The sequence below is a fragment of the Exophiala aquamarina genome, assembly GCF_000709125.1.
Source record: "Exophiala aquamarina CBS 119918 chromosome Unknown aczIA-supercont1.19, whole genome shotgun sequence".
Lineage (NCBI taxonomy): Eukaryota > Fungi > Ascomycota > Eurotiomycetes > Chaetothyriales > Herpotrichiellaceae > Exophiala > Exophiala aquamarina.
In genome coordinates, this window is record NW_013550569.1 from 329,201 (window position 1) to 350,838 (window position 21,638).

The 21,638-nt window shown below is 51.2% G+C and overlaps 8 protein-coding genes across 8 annotated transcripts; 6 read left to right on the top strand and 2 right to left on the bottom strand.

Annotated features, from left to right (window-relative positions):
* Window positions 1-155: 155 nt before the first annotated feature.
* On the top strand, window positions 156-1,868 carry A1O9_11800 (AP endonuclease 1; the record flags this gene model as incomplete). The annotated part of the gene is made up of 1 exon (XM_013399309.1): window positions 156-1,868. The coding sequence occupies one exon, from the start codon at window positions 156-158 to the stop codon at window positions 1,866-1,868; it is 1,713 nt and encodes a 570-aa protein (XP_013254763.1).
* Window positions 1,869-2,144: 276 nt separating this feature from the next.
* On the bottom strand, window positions 2,145-3,779 carry A1O9_11801 (uncharacterized protein; the record flags this gene model as incomplete). Its single annotated transcript, XM_013399310.1, has 1 exon — window positions 2,145-3,779. One exon carries the CDS (start codon window positions 3,777-3,779, stop codon window positions 2,145-2,147), a length of 1,635 nt encoding a protein of 544 aa, XP_013254764.1.
* Window positions 3,780-5,677: 1,898 nt separating this feature from the next.
* A1O9_11802 (uncharacterized protein) lies at window positions 5,678-7,612 on the top strand (the record flags this gene model as incomplete). Its single annotated transcript, XM_013399311.1, has 1 exon — window positions 5,678-7,612. One exon carries the CDS (start codon window positions 5,678-5,680, stop codon window positions 7,610-7,612), a length of 1,935 nt encoding a protein of 644 aa, XP_013254765.1.
* A 1,804-nt stretch (window positions 7,613-9,416) lies between these two features.
* On the top strand, window positions 9,417-11,056 carry A1O9_11803 (uncharacterized protein; the record flags this gene model as incomplete). The annotated part of the gene is made up of 4 exons (XM_013399312.1): window positions 9,417-9,525; window positions 9,579-10,221; window positions 10,352-10,373; window positions 10,412-11,056. The coding sequence occupies 4 exons, from the start codon at window positions 9,417-9,419 to the stop codon at window positions 11,054-11,056; spliced, it is 1,419 nt and encodes a 472-aa protein (XP_013254766.1).
* Window positions 11,057-11,966: 910 nt separating this feature from the next.
* Window positions 11,967-13,325, top strand: A1O9_11804 (methionyl aminopeptidase; the record flags this gene model as incomplete). Its single annotated transcript, XM_013399313.1, has 4 exons — window positions 11,967-11,998; window positions 12,047-12,089; window positions 12,157-13,078; window positions 13,132-13,325. Coding segments are annotated over 4 exons (1,191 nt in total), but the record flags the coding sequence as incomplete, so codon positions are not given.
* A 1,173-nt stretch (window positions 13,326-14,498) lies between these two features.
* Window positions 14,499-16,325, top strand: A1O9_11805 (uncharacterized protein; the record flags this gene model as incomplete). The annotated part of the gene is made up of 1 exon (XM_013399314.1): window positions 14,499-16,325. One exon carries the CDS (start codon window positions 14,499-14,501, stop codon window positions 16,323-16,325), a length of 1,827 nt encoding a protein of 608 aa, XP_013254768.1.
* A 666-nt stretch (window positions 16,326-16,991) lies between these two features.
* A1O9_11806 (uncharacterized protein) lies at window positions 16,992-18,316 on the top strand (the record flags this gene model as incomplete). Its single annotated transcript, XM_013399315.1, has 2 exons — window positions 16,992-17,174; window positions 17,198-18,316. 2 exons carry the CDS (start codon window positions 16,992-16,994, stop codon window positions 18,314-18,316), a joined length of 1,302 nt encoding a protein of 433 aa, XP_013254769.1.
* A 2,258-nt stretch (window positions 18,317-20,574) lies between these two features.
* Window positions 20,575-21,431, bottom strand: A1O9_11807 (cell division control protein 42; the record flags this gene model as incomplete). Its single annotated transcript, XM_013399316.1, has 3 exons — window positions 20,575-21,016; window positions 21,212-21,331; window positions 21,412-21,431. 3 exons carry the CDS (start codon window positions 21,429-21,431, stop codon window positions 20,575-20,577), a joined length of 582 nt encoding a protein of 193 aa, XP_013254770.1.
* Between the last annotated feature and the right edge of the window lie 207 nt (window positions 21,432-21,638).

A 21,638-nucleotide genomic window follows, 5' to 3' on the forward strand; every position in this document is an offset into this window, starting at 1 on the left:
CCCCACTTCGAACGACTTTACAAGTCCCCAGAACGCGTGCTGGGGACGCGTTCGGCACGAAGCGTCATCGAAAAGTACTCTACGTTGGCTAGGTTCGGATCACAAACCCTCAATGCTCTCGAATAGCTCACAATTTCTAGTATCAATGCATCACAATGTCTAGAGTACGGAAGCAACCCGGAACGTATACGATCTCTTCATTGAATGGCGATAGCCTAGGCAGCAAGAAACGAAAGAGGGTCGAAGTTCCCTCAGTCGAATCAACACCAAGAAGCAAACAGAAAGTTGAGCGCTTCGCCGAGACGACGCGGTCTCCCCGTTCGCGACTGGCAGCAACCGACGTCCAAGTCAAGGAACAAGTGGAAAATAAAGCTGAGTCTACTCGGAACGGCTCCTTGATTTTAGAAGAGACGGAGGAAGTTAAGATCTCGGTGAAAAAAAGCCCGGCCCTCAGATTGAAGACCCAGAAGGCTTCGAAGGCAGACCCGGAGGATGAACAAGACTTGGTGAAGGAGGAAACCCAAACAAAGGCAAAGCGCAAAGGGAAACCAAAACAATCTCTGGAGGAAGAGGGCGACGAGGACGAAACCAAACCCAAGAAGAAGCGCAAGACCAAAGAAGAAAAGGAAGCAGAAGCAATGGCTCTCGCTGCTCGGACGACAGGGTTGAAGATGTTCGTCGGCGCCCACACAAGCGTAGCCAAGGGAGTAGAAAACTCTGTCATGAATTGTCTACACATTGGTGGAAATGCATTCGCCTGTTTTCTCAAATCCCAGCGGAAGTGGGAGAATCCTCCATTACAAAACAGCAACAGGGATGCGTTTCGAAAGGCTCTGATCGAGCATAAGTACGATGGGATGAAGCACGTCGTTCCACACGGAAGCTACCTGGTCAATTTGGCGAACGCGGACAAAGACAAGGTTGAACAGTCATATGATGCTTTTCTTGACGATCTGCGACGGTGTGAGGCCTTAGGAATCAAGCATTATAATTTCCATCCAGGGGGAGCTGGCACTGGTTCTTTCGACGAAGCCATAAAACGGCTTGCTGGCAACCTCAATCGAGCATTGTCAGAGACCAGCACGGTGGTTCTGCTCTTGGAAAACATGGCTGGACATGGCACGCTGATTGGAGGCCGCTTCTCTGACCTCCGCGACGTTATTGCTCAAATCAAACCTGAATTCAGGCCTCGCATCGGGGTGTGCATCGACACATGCCATGCATTTGCGGCAGGATATGATTTGAGGACCCCCGAAGCATTTGAGAAGACCATGCAAGAGTTCGATGATGTGGTTGGAATGCAATATCTTAAAGCTTTGCATCTCAACGACTCGAAAGCACCCCTCAACAGCCATCGTGACCTACACCAAAACATCGGGCTCGGGTTTCTAGGCCTTCGAGCCTTCCACAGCGTCATGAATGAGCCGCGTTTCCAGGGTTTACCACTCATCCTCGAGACTCCCAGTGAGAGACCTGATCCTAAAGACCCAACGAGCAAGAAGACAATTGAGGACAAGAGTGTGTGGGCCAAGGAGATCAAATTGCTCGAAAGTCTGATAGGGATGGATCCCAAGGGTGATGAATTTCTGACATTGGAGAGAGAGCTGAGCAACAAGGGCAAAAAGGAGCGACAGGAAATGCAGGCCAAGTTTGATGAAAAGCAAGAGAAGGAGAGAAAGAAAATGGCCAAGGAGCGTGAAAGGGGTCAGAAGAGCTTGACTGACATGTTTGGCAAAGTCGGTGGTGGCCAGGCGAACAAAGTCGCCCGGAAGACAAGGAAGAAGCCGAAAGGTCAGGATGAGAGTGATTCGGACGAACTGAGCTCCGTTGGTGATCTCAGCGACAACGAGGAGGGGCATAAGCACTGAAGAAATAGCGGCTTACACATGTATTTCATTGGGACAGCAGCAGAAAAGCGTGTCAATATGGACAGCATCCTAGCGTTAGCAGCCCTATCAAAAATGCATCAATGCGCTAGAAGGCAAAATCTTGATCGATCGTGTTATGCTGTGTAGTCTTCCTCGACACTCATCCCTGCATCCCATCTGGATTGACGTTCTTTGTTCGACGTGCAAAAACATGTAGATATATATGTATATATTCGAGCGTGTACGCATCCACATCTAACCATACATGAGCAACATTTACCACTCCCCGACCTTATCCAAGTAAACCCTAAGACCGTTTTTCGGTTTCGCGGTAATGCCGCCCTTGATAATAATCTCCTCGTCGGGATCCACCATCTCGATGGCCCACGTCCCCACAAACGCAGCAATCAGCGCTGCAAACTCGGCCTGCGCGAACTTCATGCCAATGCAGCTCCTGGGGCCGTGCAAGAAGGTTAAGAACGCGTAGTTACTTACGGCGCCGCCGGCGTTCGCCTGGCCGGGCGCCATCCAGCGGTCGGGCTTGAACTCGGCTGCGTCCTCGCCCCACAGCTCCGTGTTGAGGTTGATGGCCCAGGGCGCAAGGATGACTTTGGTGCCCTTGGGCACGAACTGGCCGAGGATCGTCGTGTCGCATGCTGCGTCGCGCAGCGTCAGCGGGACGGGGGCGTAGACGCGCAGGACTTCTTGGCAGAAGGCGTGCAGGTACGGCATGTTGTCGAGGACTTCGTGGTTGACGCCGTCGCTGCTCAGGGAAGGGATGTGTGTGTGGATCTCTTCGCGTAGGCGCTTCTGGACATCTTGGTGCTTGCAGAGCAGGTAGGTGGCCCACATGAAGGCCGATGCGGTTGTTTCGTGGCCGGCGGCGAGGAACGTCATCATGTTGTCGACGAGGTCATTGTCGCTGAAGCCGCCGGATTCGAGCGCGACCGAGATGATGTCTGGGTGCATAGGCTCTTTGTTGGCAAGGCGTTTTTTCTTCTCTTCGACTAGGCGTCGGCATGTGTCTCGGGCGACACGGGATGCTGCGCGGACGTTGTTGTTACGACTCACGGGGAGGTTGCGGACGATGAAATGCGGTAGGAAGAATGATAGAAGCCCTAAGATCTGTGCCGTGCGGTCCGGTTGGAACACGGTTCGGTAGACCCTGTTCAACTCATTGTCGGGAGATTTCAGCGCCTCGAAATCCTGCCCTAGGCCAGCGATACCGATGATGTCGAGGGTCGCTCGGCTTCCCCATTCGCCCACTTCAATCCAGGGTTTGGACTCGGTGGACGCTTTGAGCTCTGCTTGAATGGCGTGGACCATTTCACGAGACTTAGACCAGAAGATCGGATACAGCTGTTTGATGTGGCGGAAATTGAAGGCTGGCATGAGGTTTTTGCGCTGGGCTTTGTGCTCGTCGCCCTCGGCGAAGAGGATACCAATGCCGAGGATGGCACCGATGCCAGCACGAAGAAGCTCCGGTTTGATGAAGTCATAGCTTTTGGTGACCAGGACCTCTGCCAGAGCTTTGGGGCTGGTCAGCAGTATGCGAGGGCGGTTGAAGAGATGCAAATAGTGGATGAGACCATCGTTAGGGATCTCGTTCGCCCAGCGCCGAGGTGGGATTCCAGACGGCTCTGCTGTCAGGACTGACCACTGGCCATGGAAGAATGAACCTCCTTTTGGCCCTGGTAGGTTTCTCAGAGGACTGACAAAGCGCGGGTAGATGATCACGCTGTAAATACCGTACACCGTCCAGTGCAAAAAGTACAAGGCGAGGGCTGTCCAAGCGTAAGAGTGTTGTATTGATAAACGAGGAAGAAATGTGACTAAGGTAATCGAGGTGATGAATGAGGAAATCACCCATGAACGGTATGTGCTCATAACCTCTGGGAATTGGATGGCCATGGTTAGTGGTTTCGTTGGTCGCCTTAGAAATTATATAAGGCCAGCCAGTCCACTCAAAGAAAACAAGAGTTGGAATGCTCTGCAACACACTATGATAATAGAGAACCGAGCGAATAGTACGATATAACAAGTATATACAGCGAAAAATCCGGGCCTAGGCAGCGATGAAACGTTCCAGTCGGATTTCGCAGCCTGGAATACGTTCGGTTCAAACGGATGAGGTGTCAAGAGTCAAAATAGCAAAAGTGCAACACCGTGGCACTAACTTGAGATGGCATGAGTCGATGACATAACAGGCTATGGATCATAACAACGGATAAAGCGTTGATGGTTCATCGTCTGTGAAGTGATGATTAATGAGCAAGTCAATTCTAGACTCGGCTCATGTGCCGCGTGGACTCAACACGTTCAAAGTCAACTACCCAAAGACGGCGAGATTCATATCCCCGACTTTCGCAACCGCTACAAAATTGAGAGTTGCCTGGACCAGACGCATTTCAACGATGGCCACGATATACGAGGTAATCTGTACAGCATGAAATATTCGCCAAATATCTGGCCCTCGACTTTCAATTTACTGCTTTAATGTCCTTCGGGATCCTGCAGTGGAATTCTGTCCGTGAATCTCCCAGCAATATTATTGATATTTGGCTAGAGGGACGATGTTTTGGTTTGCTGATGCTGCTACCTACCATGACCTCTGGCTCTTGTTTTATATATGAGACTGACTGTTAGGCTGCAGCACTGCAAGAACCGGTAAGGAAAAGGTAGCCCAGAACAAGGAAACCGGGTCTCTCCTTTTACCCGAATTCGTGGCTGATACTGGCAACTCTGCTCATCGTAGCCGACGACAGGAATAGAAGATCCCTGGATCATGAGCCTTGAAGGGTTGTAGTACGGGCAGTCGTATGGCACCATGCACTCGTAGATGAGCTGGGCTGCCTGTGCCTTCTAAAGACCACTGAATACCACACAGCTGATCGCTGCCACGCCGAAGAGTGCTCATTATCCACGACAATGAGCCCTGCGAGAGACTGGAAATCTCTCGAGATTTTCTGGCTCGCCGACTCTCCTTTTCGAGTACGTTTGTCTTCGGCACTCGTCACGAAACGTGTTGCTCCAATATAGGAGTTGTCGTAGGCAAAGGTAATCTTAGCAGCCGTTAACTCAACCGCTGTTCGGGCAGAGACTCTCCAGAGCAGCAAAAATGACGAGAAAAAGGGTCACTCAAGATTTCGCAAGTCAAAAACAGCCGAATCCCACTAGATGAAGCTGGAAACCTGCATTAGCTGACCCAAGAAAACGCCTTTCGGCTGGAGGTGCCGGGTTGAAGTGAGAAAAGATCGCAATGTCTTCGGATGGATGAGAGTTGGGATTCTGCCTGAGAAAGGAGGATTGTCTGACACTCCAGAATTAGCCTTACCACGTGTCCCACATCCGCAATAAGCTCTCCCCTTTTCACCCGTCTCTTAGTGGCCGAGACAGATAATGTGCTCGTCAGACAGCGGCATCCCAAACCGATCTATACTAAGCCCATTCAGGCCTAGCCGAGTCTCGCTGGATCAAGAGTTTGTCCGACACGCGAAACTGCAAGACGAGAAATGAGCCCATCCTAAACACGATCGTGTCGTTGCGCATCAGTTCCAGCCGAGGTGGATATTGGTATGTATCTCATTGTTTCCTTTGAATGTCCTTTAGATGGATTAGAGAGGGTCTTTGATGTAGATTGCCTCTCTTGTGTTGATGACTTCGGTCCCCCAACCACCCTATTCGCACGCATTGGCTGTTCACCGTTGAAGCATCCGTCCGCATGGCTAACACCATCATCAGGAAAACGTCCTATCGCGATTGGACACCCTACCATCCCCTCCGTCCATACTCCTTGATATGTCATCGTCATGAGTGACTCTCCCAACGGCGCGCCTGCCGTGGCTGCTCCCCCCGATCCGGCTTCAGCGCCTTCAGCCTCCCCCAGCGATGCCAATGCCGACACCATCGCGCAAGGCAAGGAAAGAGCCAAGGAGGTTCTAGCAGCCTCGGGCATCGAAATTTCCAAGCCTGAATCTTCCTCAGCAACCAATGGCCAAAGTGCCACCCCAAATGTGAATCGCAAGCGCAAGCGCGAGACTCCAGTCGACCGGATCCAGGCCGAGCAATATGTCGATCACGAGTACCACTACAAAGCTCTTCTTGCAGATCAAGCAAATCATCCCACCATCTTGCAAGAAAAGAAAGAAGAGCTGTCCTTGTATCAAAATCTGCGACGGGAACATGATCCAGCCTCCATTTTTGGAGTGGGATATGAAGGCTTTGGAAACCCTCGGACAGACGAGAAAAACATCCGCGATCCTATTCTCTATCCTCGACAAAGACGGCCTGGCAAACGAAAGACTCTCCCACCCCATGTTTCCCGGAAAGACCAGACCATCCAGGCAGAGCAGCCTGAAGATCTGGTGCCCATCCGGCTCGATATCGACTGGGGCAAGATCAAGCTACGCGACACGTTCACTTGGAATCTGCATGACCGCACATCATCTATTGACTATTTTGCTGAGAAGCTGGTCGAAGATTTTGGGCTAGAAGTCCAGAATTGCCGACCCCTGGTGCAAGCTGTGGTAGCACATATTCGTGAGCAGATCAGCGACTACTGCCCACAGATATACGCGGACGAGATCACGGTCGAGCCTACTTTGCCATATTTCGCCTACAAAAATGACGAAATGCGCATCCTCATCAAGCTAAACATAACCATCGGCCAGAACACTCTGATCGACCAATTTGAATGGGAAGTCAACAGCCCTTACAATTCGCCGGAGGAATTTGCGCGACAAATGACGAACGACTTATCTCTTGCTGGGGAGTTCACCACTGCTATTGCCCACTCTATTCGCGAACAGTGTCAACTCTTCTCCAAATCCTTACATATCACTGGTCATCCATTCGATGGTCGGCCAGTTGAAGACCCAGATCTCCGAGAAAACTTCCTTCCATCACCCCTTCCTACCACCTTTAGGCCCTATCAGGCCGCAAAGGATTATACACCCTATCTTTATGAGCTCAATGAGGCAGATCTGGAACGTACAGAACTCTCTATTTCTCGAGAACAACGAAGACAAAAACGATCTACCAACCGTCGTGGAGGTCCTGCTCTACCAGATTTGAAAGATCGACAACGAACGATAAGGTCGCTCGTTGTGTCTTCGGTTATCCCTGGTGGTGCATTATCCATGGAGGAAAGTCGTATTTTCAGAATGCCAAAGGCTACACGACGGTCAGTCCGTGCAACTGGCCAGCGCGATGGTTACGAGGATTCGGACGATTCAGATAGTGATGATTCGGCGCCTGATTCACCAGCAATCCCCACCCACCTGCTGCAGCAAGGCACTGCTCGAACTAGAGGTATCAGAAATGCCGCTCTCTCTGCAACTGCTGGAATTCGGTCCAACCTTGGTGGCTTTGCTTCTGCACGTTCGGCCACACCAGACTCGGTAACACCATCCCACCATGAGTCCAGAACATCAGCCAGGAAGAAGGATTATAAGGAAGAAAGCGAAGACGAATCCGTTCCTGAGAAACTCATTGTTGTTTTGAAAGTCGGAAAGGCCAAGCTGCGAGAGTTTTCGCGAGCACAGAGACTCAAAGATCGAGGCGCGCTCGTCTCGAATCAAAGTAGTCCTTTACCGGGAAGCCACTCGAGGTCGGCTTCAACTGCGCCATTGAACCTCGCTGCTATGCCACCTCCGCCCTCACCAGTTCCAGCGCCTGCGGAGATCCCAGGGGCTGTCGACGCTACCCCCCATCCTCCAAGTTCCTCACATCCAGCAGTAAGTTAAGCAGTCTTGACACGAAACTATGCTAACACTCTTGGTATAGCCTCCACCACCTGAATGGCTTTCACAAGACCTCGATCGCCTTCGCAAAATCTATCCTAATGATGCATTCGAAGCTGTGATGAAGCATACTGCAATTGATCCGAAAACGCACAAGGTCGTTCCAGTGAATGAGACGACGCGCGCATTTCCTCACAAATACGTACCGAGAATAAGATGTGGGGACTGCACTGGCAAAGGTAGGCAAATTTACATGTCCCGGCCGCTTTGAACGATGTTTTTGTCCCTCGCCCAAATCTTTGGTCATCTGAACGCCAATCTCGGCCGTTTCGCATTCAGTTCTTGGCAACTCATGACTAACAAATGTGGCAGTTTACATTCCTGGCATTGGTGACGGTTTGAATGCTCAAAATTTCGAGTCTCATCTGAAAAATCGCAATCACCGTGCGGCTGTCGATACACGACTAGCTAAGGCAAGTGGCCCATGAGCGCACTCTGTCTACGATATGGCGCATTAGCATTTAACTTTTCGATGATGAACGTCTTGAATAGATTGATGTCTGTGCGATTGGGGTCTGCGATGTACATCAAAGGCATTGAAAATACGAAAACGTGCGTTGCTGCCCCAAGTCCATTGGTTTCGAAGCATTTACGCCATTGACAATGCTGGGGGCTTTGCGGTTGGTATACAGTATCTTTGGGAGCAGAGCACATAGAGAAAGGGAGTGAATAGATGCCTTGTGGTGTCTATCAGCGCAGACCTTACGAAGGAAGGTGGTGTGGGCAAGGGAAGGCGCCACTCAGGGACCTCTACCTCCTACTGAAACCTCGCCTTCTCATCACATGATTTAAATACCTGAGGAATGTTATTTCTGTTACCAGTACTGCTTAACCTCGTACTCGGTACAAGAACTGAATCTGATTATGACATTATGGGGCCGTACGTGCAAATCCGCGCACTTCTCACCTATGGTGCAAGCTGGCAGAAAGGCAAGAAGAGAATCGTATAAGTACAAGGTACTTGGTTCTCCCTCGCTGAGCGAGCACAGTGGGCGGGGGATACAGTGTCCCGTTCCAGCCTACTTTCGATAACGGATGACTATTTGAAAGGGCTCGTTCTTCGTCCCTCTACTCGGTACACCCAAAAACTCTGGGCTGAACGTAGCTTTTGTGGAGCATGATCGACTTGCTCTTTTGCACCTAGCTCAGGTAACACCGACGCCAGCGATATGTGTGTGAACAATTGAGCCCGCTCGGTCTGCAGTCAGCTCAGAAGCGAGACTCCAAAGATGGTGCGATTCCAAGGTTCTTCCCGTCATGATAAGCTCCACTCTGAGCCCATCAAGATCCGTCAAGACGCAATCAAGAGCTTTCAAGCATGCGTATCCGGGAACTAAGCACCTTAGCGTAGGTTCACCACGGTTCAGATGGATTAACATGGGTGCATCAAGCTGTCGCTCCTACAAATTGGCTAGACAGTTTAGACCGAAGGACTAGGCTGAGAGTCTGCTGCTCCAGAACGGGCGGGATCGTGGTATTGAAGCTTTCGAGACGGCCTTCCCGGTTCTACACTTCCCAAACTGCAGCCTTATCCCAATCATGCCATGCTCTGGGCCGGCGATAGGCCATACCATGGGAATATTGCTTACCGGTACCACGCATATGCAGTTTTCGCAAGAAGTCCCTGTCACGTATAAGTACCTAGGTAGGTGTCCCTCGTTCCCGCCTAGTCCACTCTCTGTCAGAAGTGCAGAGCATCCATTTCTTCTGCAAGTTTCGCGAAATCAGCCCCTTGTGTCGCAACAGCATGGCTTCACACCAGTATCCTGAGGAGAAAAAGGTGTCCCCCGATGTCGACGCGCTCGACTCCGATGGAGCCAGCTCCATCGATGCCATCACAGCATTGGTAGCTGAGGGTATGCCATTCTAGCATGCTAAAGTCTTCATCAGTCCGCTTATAACTTCACAGACCACCAACATGAGATCAGGCTGCGCACAATGTCATGGCAAAAGGCAGCATGGCTCCTCGCCGGAGACCAAGTGTCTTTGGCTATCATGGCCCAGACATGGTCACTATCTGTGTTGGGTTGGGTTACCGGCATCATCACTATGGTTCTCGCAGGCGCACTGTTTTGGATCACGTCCATCACCATGGACAAGTTCATCATGAAACATCCTCAGATCAAGGACATCTGCGACTTTGCATACATCGCATGCAAAAGAAGCCGTGTTGCATATGAATTCACAGGCGCAATGCTGCTTGCGAACAATATTCTGCTCATTGGCTTTCACGTCCTCACTGGTGCTAAGGTGCTAAACGGCCTGTCTGATCACTCGCTTTGCACTGTCGTCTTCTCGGTCATTGCGATAATCATAGGCATCGTCATGTCCCTGGCCCGAACCCTGCACCATGTTTCGTTCATGTCGATGTTCTCAGCTTTCTGCATGGGCCTCGCGATCCTCCTCTTCTTGACCTTTGCCGGTATCGAAGATGCTCCTCTATATGGCTACGGGGGCAACTATCCAGAACTGGGAGAGGTCAAGACGTACGCGTTCCCTCCAGCTGGGACTACGTGGGTTGCAGGTATGAATGCGGTCCTAAATATCACCTAGTTGGAACTGATATCTTGGATACATGTTGAACTACAGAAACTACAGAGGAGTCTGAGCTACTTATAGAGGCTCAGACTATCGCACTGCCTCTGGGGCCACTGCCTCCGGTACTGTCACTGGTCCAGGAAGTGCTGTCACCTATGTACTGTGGGTGAGTGAATCCAACTCACCCTCCTCTGGGTTCCACAGATCCTCTTTCCCACATTCATTCCCGAGATGGAAAACCCACAAGACTACCCCAAGGCTCTCGCCGTTCTTGCTGGTATCTCTGCCTTTCTCTTCATCGTTCCACCATCCACCGGGTTCAGGTATCTCGGGAAATACTCCACCGCCCCAGCCTTTGGCAGCTTGGGCGTTGTTGCGTACAAAAAGGCAGCCTTCGCTTTCGTGATCGTGCCGATCCTTGTTATCGGCGTCATCTACGCCAACGTCACAGCCAAATTCATTTACTTCCGGGTCATGGGCAACTCCCGACATGCACACAGCAACACCTTCACCGGCTGGGGTGTCTGGATCGCTCTGATGGGCGGCATCTGGCTCCTCGCCTTCGTATTCGCCGAGGCCATCCCGTCAATGGGCGACTTCCTCTCCCTCCTCGGTGCGGCCTTTGACTCCTTCGGCTTCATTTACTTTGCCATCGCCTACTATCAGCTGTACAAGGGTCGCCTATTTAACGGAGCCGGCAGGTCTATCATGGGTGTCATTCATGTTTTTGTGCTGATCTGCGGGTTGTTCTTGTTGCGCCCTGGGCTGTACACTGCTGTCGAAGCTATCATCGATGACTACTCCGGTGGTACGAAGCCTGCTTTTAGCTGTGCGAACGCCGCCATTTAGACGAGCGTTCCACCCAGACATAGAGATGGTCGGGGTGGGGGTGTCTGTTGTATTTAGACAGGTTTAATTCTAGACGCATAGTGGTATGCCTAACATAGATCAGTTAGACAACCGAAGCGAAAAGTCGGTCTATCCTTGAGTTCATCGAAATATACTCGGTATAATCTGTCTGATCTCTGTCGTGAATGTGTTTGACAACAGTCAGTTCATCAGAGCCTGCGGAGTCCTCGGCAGATTGTGGTGACTGACTTCGACTCGGGTTGCTTCGTATGGAGAAAGGATGTTCCATTCAATGGAGAATTACACTGTGGACTCACATGATGTTGTTAGAAGTAACGTGACGTCCTTTGGAGGGAGTGGCGTCCCCGTGCATGTGAAGGCTCCTGAGAAGGGAGGTTGACCATCATCGAGATTAGAGTGAGATAGTTCAGTCACTAGGAGGCAATTTTGGTAGACAGCCTGAGAGGCAAGCAGTATTTAGTAGTTGACTATTTGATTAGTGCCTCGATCGTCTCGGCAGCGTACCATAATATAGTACCTACAACTATATGTAATAGGATGTCGTAGTGTACTCACATGCAGTTCACCCGCACGCAGCATTTGTGCCCCGCACCAACACACACATTCACAATCCCAATCCCAATCCCAATCCTGTATGTTGCATTGCAGGCAACCCCACGGCCGCACGACCATTTCGAGTTTCACGTCTGCCAATTCCCAAAATCGCAGCTTTCTCTTGTTGACCATACACCCCTCCATACTGTCCATCAATCCCCTGGCAAAGACTCGAAAATGGCAGAAGCTGCAGCGGACGTCGGTGCGTACTCTCCATTTCGTAAATATCTCCCTCGAAATACTTGTGTGGGAGAGAGACATGGCCGTGAACTGATGCTCTTTCCTGCGCCTAGATCAGGGTATCTCGAACCCCGATGTTTTGACCAAGTAAGTAGGATGACTCATTTGGGTTGTGTTATATTGAGACGCGAGCAGGTACAAGGTGGCAGCCGGCATATCGACCGGTGTCCTCGAAACGGTTACCGGTACGTCCACTTAACATTACCACATCTGGCACGCGAGTAGAAACAGCCATTGACTTTGAGGCTACAGGATGGCTGGCGGACGGCGAGTCGATCCTTGACTTGTGCACCCGAGGAGACAAGCTTCTTGAAGAGGAGATCGCAAAAGTCTACAAGAGCTCCAAAGCCAAAGGAGCTTCCCACCCGGTCACCATCAGCCCCAGCTCACATGTCACTCCCTACACCCCTCTAGTTTCGGACGCCGACGAAGCCGCAACGAAGATCAAAGCGGGTGAAGTGGTCAAGATCCAGCTCGGGGCACAGATTGATGGCTACGGCACGATTGTGGGGAACACGGTCGTGGTGCCGCAGGAGAAGGGCAAGAAAGCTCCCATCACGGGCAAAGAAGCAGACTTGCTTGTTGCGACACACTATGCAAACGAGTTATTGCTCAGATTGATGGTGCCCCCAGGTCTCCTGGCTTCAGGGACTGAGGACGAGAAGAAGAAAGCTGCTGCTGAAAAGGCCCCAACTCAGAGTAAGATTATTGCTCTGCTAGACAAGCTGGCAGCCTCATATGGACTGCACGTGGTCCAGCACACTACCTCGTGGCAATTTGAGCGGAACGATATTGAAGGGAAGAAGAAGCTGATCCTCTCTCCCGTGGATGGTACCAAAGGGGAAGGTTCAGCGGAAGTTGGTGAGGTCTGGGGTGTGGAAGTTGGTTTGAGTTTGGGATCCGGCAAGGTCAAGGACCTGGACAAGCGTTCAACATTGTTGAGACGGACGGCCACAACATACGGCCTCAAGCGTCCAAGTTCAAGGCAAATCTTGTCGGAGATTGTCAAGAAGTTTGGCACGTTCCCCTTCAGCATCCGGCAGTTGGATGATGAGCGTGCGGGTAAGGTAGGTGTTGTTGAAAGTATCCGAGCGGGTGTGCTTCGTGAGTACAAACCTGCCGCTGAAGCGGACGGTTCTCCTGTGTCGAGGCTCTTCACCACAATTGGTAAGTCCGCCCACCTCTTACTGTGCCATGCATGAGCCTGACGAAGGATCAAGCTGTCACAAAGAATGGCATCACCCGACTTGCAGCTCCCCCGATATTGGATTTGGACGCTGTCAAATCCGACAAGAAAATCGAAGACGAAGAGATCCTGAAGATTCTTGAGCAACCGGTTTCCAAATCGACGGGAGCGAAGAGCAAGAACAAGAAGAAGAAGAAGAAGCCCGCCAAGAAGGCTGCTGCTGCGGCCGAGGATGACGATGACGATGACGATTCCAGCGACGATGAATGAGCGGGTTCGGCGATAATAGCCTCGCCATGGCTTTTGACCACAGAGCACCAGGCGCCAAATCACGTCTTCAAGGCTGCCTCGGACCCAGAGGCTCCCAGACAATGGGCAATGGACTATGCAGCATGTGCGTAGACTTCGATTGTGGATGGATGACAGACACAATGAATGGTCAAACAATGGAACGTGTTTCAGAAGAGCCGGTGGCTCGCGATTTCGAACCGGATCAAGTCACTCATTGTTGAGTAAGACAAACAAAAGTGATCAACAATCCAGAGCAGCTACCAAGCTGGCTAGAACTCAATACCAATATCAATGTCAAGATCAGAAAAAGCGGCGTGAAGGACGAGGTGAAGCAAGTGTAAGGTGCAAGTGATGTGTTGTAGGAATCGTGATAAATTGTTTTGTTCAAGCCCTTACTGTGAGTCGGGGACCCATACCCGGCGTGCAATTAAAGGAGACACCTGTGAGGGGCAAGGCCACCATCCCCTAAATGTGTTACCACTATTGTTGCCTGCAGAGGCACAGTATGAGAACGAGGTAATAGTATTCAGGCGGCAGGTAGATGATGGAATTAAATGGAAGTCGAGTGATCAATAGTCACCCAGTCGTTAGGCTACGTTGTTACTATATTGCTAGGGAGGAGGTGATTGTGTGGCATTTCGCAATCGAGCAAGAGCAGCAAGAGCAGCAGACGCGAGTCGAGGTGGTTGTGCCTGCTTGCAGAGACAGTGAGAGGGAGGGAGAGCCTGGGCGTGTCCCCGTGGCACCTGCCTTCCCTCCTTTGCCCGCTCCTTCCTGGCAAGGGTCGTTCAGCCTTGGGCGCTGGATCCTCTAAGTCGCACTTGCCGCTTGAGCCCGGCCCCTTGCCCCGATCTTGCACCTGCACCTGCACTTGCATCTGCACTACTCACTAACCGTAACAACTTGCGCTTTCCATTTCCGTATCGACCTTCGCCAGTTATTCTTTCCCTACCCTTCACTTCATCCTCTGTCCACACCTCACTGTCTGCCCCCAAAGGCCCTCCGCGCCACTTATCGGGCTACTGTAAGTCTTCCTTTTGCATTATCTATCGTGTACCTGAATTGACACTGTTCTAGTTGGCGCGTGCGGCGCGGAGAAGAAGAGGCAGGATGTCGACCAGATCGTTGCGGCACAGGTCCAGCCGTTACTCGAGCCCGGCCACGTTTGGTGAAAAAGAGCCTCCTCCCAAGCCGGTCGAGGTTCACCACTTGAGAAATGGTCAGCAGACCAGTTTGGACAAATGGATCGAGCCAAACGTGCGGACTGCGGTCCCAAGTTTTGAAGACACAAAAGGGCTGGAAAGGGTCGGCGTCTTAGAGAACATGCAACCACTCGGGGTTCCTCCCTCCCACAGGTTGTTGCAGAAACTGAAATTGAATTACACTCGTCCTTCACCACGCGCTACCCCTGTCCAAACCGACGAAGTCTTCACCCCACTGCCTGAGCAAGAAAAGTTGGACTCGGCTTCACCCCTAGAACCTGAAATATTGCGAGGTCTTTCTCCTGATCCTCCACGACACTCTGACACCATTGTCATTTCCAGTCCTCCGCGAGGTCGTCCATCAAGAAGAGAGGTCGCTGAGATGTCACAGGCTTCCAATGTCTCGCCTTCTGGCGTCAGATTGTCTTTCACCCCTAGCAATCACACTTCGACCAAACCAGCCTCGATACAGGAACACCTCCGGCAAGATCGTATCAACAGTCATCTCGAACTGGCCCTTCAGGAAGCCCAGGATAAGGGTACTCCGAATCTCATCCCTGGACTTGAAAAGCTACGTGAGGACGCCCAACTGATTCCCGAGCTTTACAATGTTATCGAAGCTATCATCCAACAATCACCAACCAACAAGCAATTCAGAACATTCAAACGCTACATTAAATCTGGTGTCAAGGACTTTCGCAGAGCCAGTCAAAGTCAAATTTCTGAAGGTTCCCATCATCCTTCCTCACTTGCTGAGATCAACAGCGCTTTTGCTTCCCCTCAAGACGTCCATCTCCCCAGGTCCACACATCAGCGAATCACCTCTACTGGATTTACCGATGAAGGAAATCGTCGAATCGCTCTATTTTTCGGCCAGATGCGCAAAGAGCCCCCGAGCAATCCTTTGGCATCAGAGATGTCTGTTTCACCTCTGAGGGGATTGGCTAACGTCAACATTGATCCGGCCCTCACCACCTCGCAATCTGAGGCCAACACTACTTCACCAAATAAACGAAAAAGATCTCTGAGTGCTGCAAGCGAATCATCACTATCCTCAGCTCAGTCGATTCCTGACGACTTTGTACCTACTCTTCAGCAAAATGATGGTCAAACAGGAAGTGGTCGCTCTAGATCGATGGGACAGCGCCAAGCCACACATCGGGCTGGGAACAGGCTTCGATCGGCTGGTGGTGGTATCAACCACCAATCTCTACCAAACAAGGGGGGCATTCCACCGACCTCGAAAACGACGGCCAAAAAGTCGAAGAAGACACAGTCTGACCCAGAATATGATATTGATGAGCTCTCTAGACGGAAGCGCAACTATCTCCAAGACAGTTTCCACGATTACAATACCATCCCTCGTCCAGAGAGCAGTGAACGAGATATCTCTCATGGTCATCCCGAGACTATCCAACCGCCGGCCGAACAACCTCCGCCACCCGTCATGCATCCTAATCGCCTGATTTCATTAGACCCAGCCCTGTCTTCCCCCGTGAGCTCTTACGCACCGCGCGAAAGTATGCTCGCCAATGGTACCGGGCGGAAAAGGATGTATGATGAACTTGATGCAGATGGCATCGAGCTCGCACCTTCTTTATCACCTTCACCATTGCTTGTGCCACCACCTCCCCCAGGATTAGCAAACACCACCTCACGAGGGCTTACTCCTCGAGGTGCAAGATTTCCACCCATCACCAGAACGAGAAAGTCTGCACGAGTAATGGTATCGTAAGTCTACTCCCTTTCTTTTGTTGCTTCAAAACTTGGACTGGATGAGGATGATTTTGAGGCCGGCTAGCTTCCGATGCTGTAGGCAGTTGGCAACATCTCCTGCACACTGGCAACCACAGTTCTTGCCCCTGCCGTATCAAATCATCCTTGGTCAACCGCTCATTCTTGGATCAACACTGATTTTCATTCATGCAGACCTAACAAACCAAAGAACGGAGGTATCACGGCAGGAATTTCGCGTGCGGGGCCTGGGCGTGAAGTTGGGATCGAAGGGGCGGACTCAAGCGCAGAGGTAAGCCGAACCTATTCTTTCCGTGAAATCTTCCCCCTTCCAAAATTGGCTTGGGGGTTTTGTTGTTCCACTTTCCACCTTTCCACCTTTGACCCTCCCACTCCCGCTTGTCCTCTTGGGCTTGGTTCTGCCTTGTTTCATCCCATCCTTCACTTGATATTCTTCTTCTAGTGTTCTGTCGTTTCCCAGTTCCCTCGGTCTGGCTCATCCATCTATCCCATGTCTTGATGTTGTACAATATTCCAGTCACTGACTTGTGGTATCAGGATAATGATGAGTTTTGTGCCTCATGTGGTGGCGAGGGGAAACTTCTGTGTTGCGATGGATGTTCAAACTCATTCCATCACAATTGTCTCGAGCCACCTCTGAATCCCGATGAAGAAGTTGACGGTGAATGGTACTGTCCGCAATGTGTCGCACGCCAAACAAAAGGAGTTCCACACCCCTCTGGGTTACTTGGTTGGGTTGTCCGCCGGGTTGACGATACAATCCCAAAAGCCTTCGCCCTGCCACACCATATTAGACAATACTTTGAAGGTGTGCGAACTGGCGACGAAGGTGAGTACGAAGAGTTTGGTCAGCCTCGAACTCAAAACAATGCACTTAAAATGAATCGAGCCGGCTTCTTCGAAGAACCCAACTACAAAGAAACCAGAGACAGCAAGGGAAATCTCAGACTGTGCTATCGATGTGGCCTTACCCCAAATGGTCGCGATATCATTCCTTGTGATTTCTGTCCGGCTAAATGGCATCTGGATTGTACCGACCCACCACTTGCTGTTCCACCCCGTCGTCGAGGAGATGATAAACCAACCTCATCTTGGAGGTGTCCTTTACACACAGAGCACGATCTGACAGCAATCAGCCGTCTACCAGATGTTGCTCCCGGGGTTATGGGACGCGTTCCCAAGCTTCGCAGGCCAAAGAATGCAGTTCCTCTTGACGTTGGGGTTCCACGAGGCCACAGAAATAATGGAATCATCGATGTTGAGCTCATGGCAGACGAAATAAGCTTTGACAAGACGAAAGAAGTACGAATGAACGGAAAAGTCTATCGGATTCCCGAGAGAGGTATCAGATTGGACTTTATCGACAGAGTCAAAAGGAGCTGGTATGAAGATCATACATTTGGGCCGCAGCTGGGTCGTCCGCAGATCATACGAAGCAAAAAGTATCGACCCGATGGTGTTGTGCTTCATCATCCACCTGATATCATCCTGTTCAGGAACCAGGAGCCAGACTTTTGGACTGGCACACACGCACTGGCTGTTACCGAAACCGCCAGAGCTAATGCTGAATTACGAACTCGTTCCTTTAGAGAGCAACAAGCTGTCCTTAACTTGGCCAAGATGTCCGAGAAAGGAATGGATGGCTATTCCGGTGATGCTTTGGCTGAATTGACAAATCAACTTGTTAGCGAAGCTCCGCCCGAAGTTACACGAGCAGTCGAACGAAGTGAAATCGACCAATTGCGCCATCTGCAAGAGCTCATCGGCAGAAGACTCACTCTTCTAGAACATGATGATGTCTCTGCCGAGACACCTCCCCCAGAAGGGACAACTGACAACATGAACAATGGTTTGTCCCCAAGATCACAGGCCGTTCCAGTTTCTATCAAACAAACATTTGTCAACGGTGACACACCTGAGTCTTATGCTTCGGGGGATGAAGCAGACAATGAAATGCACATAAGCCCTTGAACTTGTACGGAGTTCAACCTCGACTCATTCTTCAGGAATATCGGCCTGTTCAACCGCCACCTCGTCAATGCACAGGACATGAAGGAATTGACTCCTCACAGCCGTGCAGAGTGAGCTACTCTATGGCGGCACCCGGGCAGTGCTCGGTGTTCGAATAGAACTTCTATGCCGGAGGCCGACTTCCGGCTCTTTCGTCTCATGGCTATCGTTGCCTGGATCCATCCCTTATTCCGCCTATTGGAGTATCTGGGAGTTCGGCGGTAAGTGCTACGTTCTCCAGATCGGGCTGGACACGGTACTTCAGACACCATCCGGAACAGCGGAGAACATGCAGCTTGCTAAACTACAAATTGAAATGTACTCTATCAGAAATTGATGGATGTGTTCCTACCGAAAATAGAAGCGGGAATTTATCCAAGCAGCAGCAATACTGGGCTGCCCACAAATGTATGTACGAACACAAAGGAGAGGAGAGGAGAGCAGAGTGATGTAGGGCTGCAGTAATGAAAGGAAGGAAGGGCTTGGTTGTGCAGGCGGCTGCTGCTTCAGCTCGCATGCAAGCCTTTGGTGGATACCCTGAAATACCTTATGCCACAGTACGATAGGCGATAGGAAGGAAGAATGCAGACACCCCAGTATTTGCCCGGCGTATCTAAGACTGTTCAACTGCTCCTGGTGCCTAATATGTTCATTAGGCTCACTCCCAAGCCCGTGTGAAGAAACGTCGCGAGACCTGTCAGTGTATTGTATATCTTTCCCTGCCTGCTTGCCTGCTTACTTGGGTGACTACGTGGTCTCTGAGGCAGCGAGGGCGCAACTGGCTCACACCCAACGAGCCGATTTATTATCCATCCATGTTGCCATGCTTGTCGGCCTGAAACGAGCGGGCATGATATGGCCGAACAATACTAATCAATACGCTGTCTAGTACGCCTCGCCCAGCTGTTCCTGTTCCTGTTCCTATTCCTGTTCTCCCCGAGATTCGTTGAATCCATCCCGCATGGTGGTCGTCCCAGCAACATCGACGCTCCCGTATGTGTATATAGATCTGTATATAGATCTCCATATACCTGGATGGAGAGCATTGGACGCCGCGACGACCGTCCCGAGCTCGGGCCGTGTCTATCAGGGGTGTTTGGCGGGCCTGCTTCTCCTCGCGCGCGTGCTTTGCTTTGCTTTTTGGCCGGTTCCTTGGTTCTCCTCCTCCCGTCTCCCTGTGCTACAGACCCACGGCGCGAGCCTCGGATCGCTTGCTCGCCGTGATCACGACGGATACTGTACAGGATATGTACTTCCTGGCCACGACGCATTGCAGTCATGCCTCGAGTAGCTCCTCAACTACTCACCTCCTCACCTACGTCAGGTTCAGAGAAGGGTGAGGGTGGCAAGGAAGGGGTAGAGAAGGGGGAAACCGGAAGAACCGCAAAAGGAACCGCAACGATAGCAGAATGGATAAACAGAAACAGAAAAAGACCCTCGATGGGACCAGAATCGAAACACGAAGACGTCTCTCTCTTTTTCGTTCCTATCTTTTCAGGTGTGGCACACTTTTGCATTTCCAACGTTGGGGGAAAATAATCATTCATCTGTAGGAGGCGCGGTAGAAGGAATAAGTGGGCGAGCGGGATTCCGGACGACCACCCGAGCCTCTCTGCCTTTGCGAGGGAGCCCAGAGGGCAAGGCAGCCATCAATAGACGATCTGATATGAGTGGTGGGGAATGACGAACTGTGGTGAAGAAAAGAACACCGCCAACGCCAGTCAGTCAACCTCTGGTGAATTGAAATAAGAAAAGTTCCCCTTGCGTTCCCTTTGTAGAATAGTAGTTTTCCAGGTTCACACTCCCGCTTTCCCCTTCCCTTCCCTTCCCCTCAATCCGATCAACGAAAAACGCCTCCTCGAAACGGAAGATCTCGCTTGAAAAAAGTACCCAGGTAAAAGAAAACACGTTCTTGTCATGGCGCGGGGGGAAATGGGGGAGATGAGGAGAAAATCTTGCGTGTCGGGTGGAAAATGAAATAAAAGTCTTTTATCTCGGGGGAAAGTCTGGCAATGCCCTTGTTTCATGCGCGGCCCTTTTCCAAGATACAACTCCAGTCTTCCAAGTTGGCTAGGCGGACACTAGATGAGAATAGAAATGCTGACTAGGGAAAGGAAAGGGGGTTAGCTTAGGCTCGAGTAGCGTCAGACGTTTGGTGTATCAAACAAACCTCCTAGACCCATGATTACACGCAGAAAGCCCCAAGACGGAGGCGATGGTCAGAGGATTGTGCATTTCTTGGAGCTCTTCTTTGGAGGGGGTTCTAATGCAGCGACAATGGCCTCGTCAAACACGTCTTTCAGCTTGTACTGGGTCAGAGCACTGCATTCGACGTATTTTACGGCGCCCAGGTCCTTGGCCATGCGTTCTCCATCTTCTTTTCGGACGGGTTGCATCTTCTGCTTGGATAGTTTTTCTCGGACCGAGGGGTCATCTCGAAGATCGGTTTGGGTGCCAACGATCAGGCATGGAACTCCGGGACAGTGGTGATGGACTTCGGGAAACCATTTCTCGCGAACATTCTCAAAGGATGCTGGGGAGGTGACGGAGAAGCAAACGAGGAAGACGTCGGTTTGAGGATACGACAACGGTCTAAGTCGATCGTAGTCTTCTTGTCCGGCAGTGTCAAAGAGTCCGAGTGTATAAGGCTCATCACCGATCCTGAGGAACACCCATGTCAGTGCACGTGCTCCTGAGCAAACGTTTCAAGGAGGCTCAAAATTGCGCCACAAGCGAGGCGAGCAAAGATCAAGATGTGAGACAAGATCGACAAGCACGCCGTGATCTAGTGGTGACGTGGGCTTGGATGCCGAGTACGGAGTATAGCAGAACCAACTCATGGGGCATACAACTTACATGACCGTGACGGCATAATTATCAAAAACTGTAGGAACATATTCGGAGGGGAATTTGTTGGTGGTGTAGGAGATGAGCAAGCATGTCTTGCCAACGGCACCGTCCCCGACGACAACACACCTAGGGTTTGTCAGTCAGGATACGCGCCCGATATCGACCAAGGATGTAAGGCAGAGGTGGGTAAATGGGATTTAACATACTTGATCGTGGCGACAACCATTCCGTCTGTGTCTTTCTGAAGCCGGTCGATTTAGGAAGGCGAAGAGGGGGGTTTTGGTAGGCCTGAGCAACGCGAACGTTTAGTTTCCTGACATGGACGCGCAGAAGATGGTGATAAGAACGTGTAAACTGAGGGAGACAACATACCAGCAGTCAACGCTTCCAGTAAACCAAGGAAGTCACGCGAGAATGAAGGTGCAGTGGTGAA